Source organism: Daktulosphaira vitifoliae, unplaced genomic scaffold (assembly GCF_025091365.1).
Source record: "Daktulosphaira vitifoliae isolate Bord-2020 unplaced genomic scaffold, ASM2509136v1 Scaffold_5, whole genome shotgun sequence".
In the NCBI taxonomy this organism is placed as follows: domain Eukaryota; kingdom Metazoa; phylum Arthropoda; class Insecta; order Hemiptera; family Phylloxeridae; genus Daktulosphaira; species Daktulosphaira vitifoliae.
The window spans coordinates 22,170,306-22,178,485 of record NW_026099576.1 but is presented as its reverse complement, the minus strand read 5'-3'; the positions used below and the strand labels follow the sequence as shown (position 1 = coordinate 22,178,485).

At 23.4% G+C, this 8,180-nt stretch overlaps 2 protein-coding genes across 3 annotated transcripts in view; one reads left to right on the top strand and one right to left on the bottom strand.

Moving 5' to 3' along the window:
- LOC126906821 (cAMP-dependent protein kinase type I regulatory subunit) overlaps positions 1-7,316 on the bottom strand; it is a 56,944-nt gene extending 49,628 nt beyond the window's left edge. The window contains exon 1 of the mRNA XM_050687698.1: positions 6,988-7,316. Within this exon, the coding sequence (XP_050543655.1) occupies positions 6,988-7,167 (180 nt within the window). The 5' untranslated portion in view covers positions 7,168-7,316. The remainder of the gene's footprint in view (positions 1-6,987) is intronic.
- Positions 2,663-4,526, top strand: LOC126906828 (uncharacterized). Of its 2 annotated transcripts, XM_050687714.1 has the most exons (4): positions 2,663-2,795; positions 2,869-3,015; positions 3,124-3,372; positions 3,861-4,526. In XM_050687714.1, exons 2-4 carry the CDS (start codon positions 2,883-2,885, stop codon positions 4,334-4,336), a joined length of 858 nt encoding a protein of 285 aa, XP_050543671.1. In that variant the 5' UTR covers positions 2,663-2,795; positions 2,869-2,882; the 3' UTR covers positions 4,337-4,526. The 2 variants fall into 2 exon arrangements, with proteins under 2 accessions (XP_050543671.1, XP_050543670.1); XM_050687713.1 differs by having other exon boundaries at positions 2,673-3,015.
- Positions 7,317-8,180: the final 864 nt, after the last annotated feature.

The following is an 8,180-nucleotide window of genomic DNA, read 5'->3' as shown; positions in this document are numbered from 1 at the left end:
GCAACAGACAAAAAAAAAAAAAAAAAAAAAAAAAAACACATAGTAAAATTAATACCTTCTCCGCTTCGCATCGAAGCTAAAAAACAATAATACACAAAAATGTTGTAATAAAATTATAAATTATAAAACAATCGAGTGCTATCTAGTGAACATATTTTTTACTAAACACGAACTACTGCACAAAAACACTAGATTTCACTCAGGTCTCCTTTTTTGCAGTAATTAAGATCTTTTCTTTATTGAATAAAAAATAAAATATAAAAATTGTTCTTACACTAAAAAATGACTAAAAGATAATAGGATAAGATTGAAGACAAAAATAATAAACCAAAAAAAACGTTTTGTAATATTTATAAAAATTATGCAACATTTAATTTTTTTTATATTTCTGACAGTAATATCAAAGTAGGCAAATGTAGGTCTAAAATGAAACGTTAACGATTGGAAATCAATAACTCTTTTAAAAAAATAGTATATAGAGTAATAAGTCATAGATATCTAAATGTTTTGCCCGAACACCGTTTTCCTTCAAAACTCTCTACACATATACATATTAAATATAAATTAACATAAATCGAAGATAGAGAAAAATTTGTGTTAAGCCAGGTAGATTAAAAAAGTCACAAAATTATCATGACCGGTTAGAATCATAGAAATAATATAACCGATTGAAAAAATCAGTTATTTAAGGCGAAAGGTAATTCGTTAACTGAAATACAACGTATGTATTACTGTATTTTATCACTAGTTTCTAATTAATGCACCAATCAAATTAAGCAATATTAAACTACTATTATTAAAAAATGTTCACTATACAAAATGGTTCAAGGCATGAAAGCATTATATTTGTGTTTTCGAATAAGAAAAAATTAGGGTATTATTATTAAAAGTGAATAAAGAGTTTTTTCTATATTTTTTTTACATAGAATATAGTTTTTATTTAATATGAAACCACACAATGTGTCATGTTTCAAGTATTTATTTTAGTGATAGATATTTCTCAAATTACTTACATATCCTTAGAAATTTTTTTCACAATTTGGAGTTTTAAAAAAACAAAAGGTCTTGTGACTACTTTAAAGATAAAATTCAATTTAAAAAATTTAAATTACCTTTAATCCTACATCACTCTATTTTAATTTCCCATGACAAGCAACTAAAAATATCCAACCTTTGCAAATATATATAGAATAATTCATTAATGCTTTCTTAATTAAATAATGATGAAGTATTTTTTGTAAGCATCCCTTATACCTTATAAGGGCGTTATTTTATCAAATAGCAACATACATAATTAACTAGCTAATTTATTAGATAATTATCTAATTAAAAAATGACTGGTCGATAACAACTTTTGGACCAATATTTTAGTAGTCATTAACATTACCATACTTTACTGAAAGGAGAAATGTATAGCGCTAAAATAACAACACCCGCACCTAACAACCAGTATTTACATTAAATTATTGATTTCATTTAAATTATTATCTGAAATATTAATTCACAAACTGTTATCGACTTTTCATTTTTTGTAGGTAATTATCTCAAAGAACGAGCTAGATAATTATGTATGTTGTGATTTAAATGATAATGTTGACAACATTATAAGGTACAAGGGATGAACATAAAAATTATTAATGATTGGTAAATTGATAAAAACATTATCAAAAATAAACTAAAAAAAATATTATTGATCAATATTATTTTTAATTTTCTATTAATTAAGTGGTTCATAATAAAAGGATCACCATGTATATACCATGTATTAAAGAAAAATAGCTTTTTTGAGGGTAAGGGAGAGAAATTCTAATAACCTAGAATTTTAGCGCTATTATGGTTTTCCCAATTGAGAAAATATGAATTAATTTATAATTATAATTAAAAAAATATTATTATTCTGTTTTTTACATTTAGATCTTGTAGCAAAAACTAAATACTTAATTGGGATCAATACACAGTCGTAATTAGAACAATATTTTTAAAGATGCTAATTATATTTTCCCTAATAAGTTCTTTATATAACACTATTTATATTATATGAATGAATATCAATAAAACTATAAACCGTTTACTATTTAATGCCTAGAATACAATCTTAATAATTCTAAAAAATAAAAATATTATTGTCATAAACATTTTAATTTTACTTTTTTAAGTTTCCCCCAATGATAATTTTTATCGCAAATTTAAAAAAACTTTGTTAATTTTTAATATTAGAATGATTTTTTTAGTAATGATTATTTTGAATTTGAAATAAGAAAATTTATTAATTATTATATAATAATTATGTGAGGCAAATGTTATGTATTATATTTGTAATAAATATTTTAAGTCAAAGAATCATGTCTATGTCATTGAACGGAACATTAGATAATGAAATAACAAAAACAAACAAATATCATAATAATAACAATAAACAATAATTTAGTGAACTTCATGGTGTTATAAACTTTTCCTTTTCATTACTTATACTGTTAAAACAACTTGTTTTGATGCACATTACAGCTAGTTCATCTTTTGAAAAGTACTTGTGAGATGAATTAGCGGGATATTATGATGATAGTTGAGAAAACAGTAAAAAGAAGACGATAACTGTGTGGTTGGCAGCAATGTATCTCAGTGAGGCATGTGTTTTCCTACCTCTCCCCATCGAAAACAAAAACACTGATTTGGCGAATGGACAACAGTTGTTCAGTTTTTTGTTTTTTTTTTTTTACTTCTGATCTTACACGCGCTTATAGAGCGCACTTATCGTTGGTTCTAATTTCATAAGGTTTCTACAGTTAACTATTTACGTAAGTCGAATTCTATTAAATGTTTTATTATTAGTTTATTAGAAGATAAATAATAAAGCGAATGTAATCTAAGTAAATTCAAAAAAGATGGCTGAAATTGAAGCGAAAAACTCTGTTGACGATTCTGACAACCCCGGTGATAAGAGAAAACTATCCCCAGATTTAAATTTGGAATCAAATAATTTAACAAAAAAATTTAAAGACAGCAAAACACAACCAGGTAAAAGTTAAATTAACAATGTTCTAATTATATTGAATAATTTAGTATAAATTATTATTTAATACTTAAAAATCTTAATTTTTCATGGCTAAATTATAAACTTTTCAGATAATCTTTGCCAGTGTCCACAGAAGTGTTCAGAGCGAGTACCACAAAAATCTAAAGATGAACTATTTAAGATGTTTGTAGAGATGGAAAATGAAGATATTCAAAATAAATTTCTCCAAAAGTTTATTGAAGCACGCCCTGTTGCAAACAGACTTTTCAGTAAGGAAACTACAGCCAATGGTAAATTACTTCGAAGGATTCACTGTAAATATAGAATTCCTTCAATAATAACAGACGATTTTTTAACAAGTAAGTATCCATAAATTGTAAAGTAATATAAACAATTCCAACTAATGAAGTTTTTGAAAAGTTGAAATATATGTTAAATTAAAAAATAATAATCTTAGTTTTTGGTAAAAAAAATTTCCTAGTGCTTCAGAAATCCTAATTTTCATGTGATATATATGTGCTCACTTAATTCTATGAAATTTAGTGAGTTATACCATATAAATAAGAATAAATTTTATTAATTTTTAATTATTGACTTATCTTTATTCATTTTGATAATATGAATCTAATTATTATTGAGGGAGGTGTCAAATGGTAAATTATTTTCTTTCTAAATTTTAAATAATAATTTACAAAAAAGTGAGTATTTACATAAAAACTAACACTAAAATCCATCTATTAAATTTTTTCATCATTATTGATATTATATTGTGTTTAAAGTTATATTATTATTATAGCAATAAAATATTTTAGAATGATTTTTAACTATAAAATAATTCTCATTATAGGTATAAATTGTGATTCTGACAAAGACGATGACTCTGATTTTGATGAAACGTCATCAGTTACATCAATGGAATCTAAAGAAGACAGTGACAAGTTATTGGAAAATGATTCAATAGAATCTTCAAGAAAATCACTTGGGCGTTACAATTGTGTAGATGTTTGTCAAAAAGCATTTCTTAATTTATTTGGTTTGTCAGACAAACGTTTGAAAACAGTTAGAGAACTATTGATAATAAAAGCTCGACAGAAACACATGAAAAGAATGATGGAAAAAGAAGAAAACCAAATTGAAGTATCATTGGCAAAGGATTTAGCTCAGGGTTGTTTACCATTAATGGCTCTGTTTAATAAAGAAGACAGTAAAAAAGTATCTGATCAATTAATGACAGCTATAAGTAATGACATTAATTTGGTCAATAATTTTTTTTGTAACCAATTGTGGAAACCAGAATATATTAACCAAAAACCATCAGACTAAGGAAATATTTTAAATAATAATAATTAGGTTAGTAGTAAAACTCTTAATGAGAAAGTATGTAATCACAATTTTAAATTAAAAAATTGTTTTCCATTTTAAACATTATTTCAGGGAATAATACATTGTAATTAATATTAAGTTGTATTTCAGTTAATTTAAATGTTGAAATTTAACCTATATTTTTGTAATATATTTAGGAATATAAGATAAAATGTATTTTGTTACACTCAAAAATTCTATTTTTAATTGTTATCAATATTAGTGTGTGTGTGTATATATATATATATGTATATATTTATACATACATACATATTTATGTAAACATATATTTTTTTAATTCTCTAGAACTAATGTGAATGGTATACTACAAATAAGTCATTTTATTTAAAAATAGCATTAGTTTTGTTAATAAGTAACCTTTTTTACTATTAACTTATGTGTTTTATTTTTTTAAACCAATTAATTCTTAGCTAAAAACCCCTTTTAAATAGTACAAAGAATTAGAGCAAGATATATTTATTAATAATGTAAGTTTTAACTAGATTTTTTACTACAATGTATTGAGTGAAATAAAACTCTAAATCAACATGAATTATTGCTTGTCTATACCATTGAAAATCAATTCATTTTATTTTTAAAAATATAACATTGTTCAAATTATTTTTTTTAAACATGTTTTTCAAGAATAAGCTTAATTTATTTTAAAACGTTTTGTCCACATACAATATACCTCATTTATTTTATAATGTTCTCTAACATCATAAATATAGTATCTTAATATTTTCATTATAACCTCAGTTTAATCTTCTGATTACAGCACGGAAATTGAATTTTTTATATAAATTTTAATTTATTTATATCATAGTGTAATAAAAAAAAAAATATTAAAATTAATAATGGACCAAAGATAATTTTGAAAAGAAACTATACCAAAAATAACCCCAATCCTCATCAACAATTATATTTTATTATTGATGTAAAAAAGAAAGAATTATTTTAATATTGTTTAATACAATTTTAACAAATGAAATAGTTAATAAGAAATACATATTTGATAGTGAATTTACTATAAAAACAAAATATTTTTGGATAATATTTTATTTGTATGACTTTAATTTATATTGTAATTTTATTTTTCAAAAAAAAAAATTGAATTATACTATTCATTAATACAGTTAGTTAATTTTTCATTTAAAATTTCTTTTCTTCATATTTATTATGTATATACTATTCATGAACTTCAAAAAGTTACCTGACTTCATAAAATACTTTTTTTTTGTTTCAAACTCAAATGTAAGTTACACAAATTAAATAGTAATAAATATAAAATTATAAAAATGTACTTTGTTTTTTTAATTTGATTGAACTTGGTTGCATACAATAGTGAAGTATTAACAACCAGATCTCTACTATAAAGTAGATATAATATGCACAATAACATACATAACATATATACAAATGTTTGTGATAAACCCTAAGTAAACATTTATAAAAATTACATTAAAACCATAAATAATGATTCCGATTCTTTTAAAAAATATCTCAAACCATCTTATTAAAATTGCTTTTGGAATAATCAAATAATTTCTTTTAAAAATTAAATACTATCTATAGAAATATACTGAAAAGTCTTTTATAATAGTGATTTTAAGTTATCTATACTTGTATCAACTATGTCCCTATTGTGCTGAGTTTAAAATATTTATTTATTATTATTTAGCACTTTTCAAATGAAATTAGATTTACAAGGCACACTCCATCTGCACAGATGATTTAGAAGGACATGTGACTATGCTGGTAACATAACAGTGATGACACGCACTGCTTCGGGTTAAAAATTCAATCACAGTAGGCTTCATTTGTCAAACGAGAGATCATTTCAATAATTGGAGTCCCAGAGTATCATTGGTTAAGAAAACCTCCCTTTTTTATGGGCTTAGGAAAGCAAAAAACAAAATACTCCATCAGCACTACATATCAATTCATTGTATTTAAATACTTTTTACTCAATAAGTTTTTATTCTATAATTTTTATTGACTAATTAATAATTTTTGGGCAATATGCACTAAACACTGATTATTTTAAACTTTAAAAAATTTAAATTAAAAAAAAAATTTCAATATTTTTTATTATTAAAATATGATCCTCATGCGGTCTAAGAACACATAAATTATCTTGAAAAAATCTCAGTAAATTGTTAATTTATATTAAAAGTTGTAGAAATTGTTAATTGATATTATTTTATAATTCTACTGGCCAACTATGAATATAATGGCAGTAATTTTTGTATCTTCAAACAAATTAATGTACCAAAACTAGTATAAAAGTAATGTATCACTAATTGAATTAAAGAGATATTGAATAATAATTAACATGTCCAATATTTTTTTACGTTTATATACAAAAATTATTCAATTTTATATTTATCACTTTTATTAATATTTTATTACAGTAATATGCTCAATGTAATTTTTATGTATGAAATAAGAGATGTAAAAAAAAGTAAACTTAAAATGTTGATCATCACCTTAACTACAAACTCTTTCAATTATCATTAAAATAATTATTTAAGCTATTAAATTCACTGTAAACACATATTTTTTCCCTTAAAATTTTATAATTAAATTGATTATTTAATTTCTGTACTTACCATTTCTAATTTTTGAAAATATTGCCTGAAGAAAGTCAAAGGCCGATCAGGCTTTGAAATACATAATTGAAATACACAGTCTTTTAATATTTGCTGAATGTTGTGTCGCTGTACATATATCTCACAATCACCGACATTGAGTTCATCATACATGTTAGGTGAAGCCATTTCTTGATACATTAAAATTAAACACAAATATATATTTTATATAAAAATATAATTAATAGAAAATATCAATTTAACACTAAAGATATTAAGGGAATATTTTCTTAACATATTATTACTATATTTCAAATAGTATAACTGTTATTTAATAGTTCAATATTTAGACTATTAATTACAAAATAAGTTTAAAAAATGTCATGAATGATCACAAAAAAAAAATTAAGTTATACCTGATAATAAATAAATATTTATTTACCAAGGAAGTGCTATCAGTTATCATAGATTAAATATACATAGATAGGACACGGCAATCAAACAATTGGCAACCGATTTTTTGTTAATTTATACCCGTAGAGATAGCGCTATATATCCTCTCGAGAAATAATAAATATTTAATAATAACTGTCCAGTTTGTTGATATTCGAATAATTGGCGCGATTGTTGATGTACGTCTAACACCGTTAGCGCAAATTAAGTTAAGAACCAGTTATTACCAAAAGGCGATTGATTATTTGATTTAAATGAGACTTTTCGTTTTAAATACGAATTCGATAAAACATGTGTTTTTTATTTTATTAATATTGATTTAAATTTGACTATAATTTGTTTTTTTTAATTTTCTCTTAGTGTTGACAATTTTAACTTATTATATAACAACTTTCTCGCTACCGATTTGTCCACTGTCAAGATTTTTATATTTTTGGGGTTTAATTTCTTAACTTGCCAGTAATCTAGTCTAAATGAACTATGTATTAATAATTACACATTTTATAAGATTTTCATATATAAAGACATGATAATTTGTGTTTCAATAAGATGTAAACTTCGCTGCTACATCCTGTTTTTAATGAAATTCCAAATATAATCCTGGAGCCGAGATATCGTAATATTAAATCGTACTCTTTTACGTGGTCTATAGTACAATTGTTTTACGATCTCACAAAAAGTGCTAAATTTTATTTTTAATCGTGTTGAGTTTGTAGGGTCACATGAATTTACGAAATTAGGTTTTTCAGAATCTATCATTA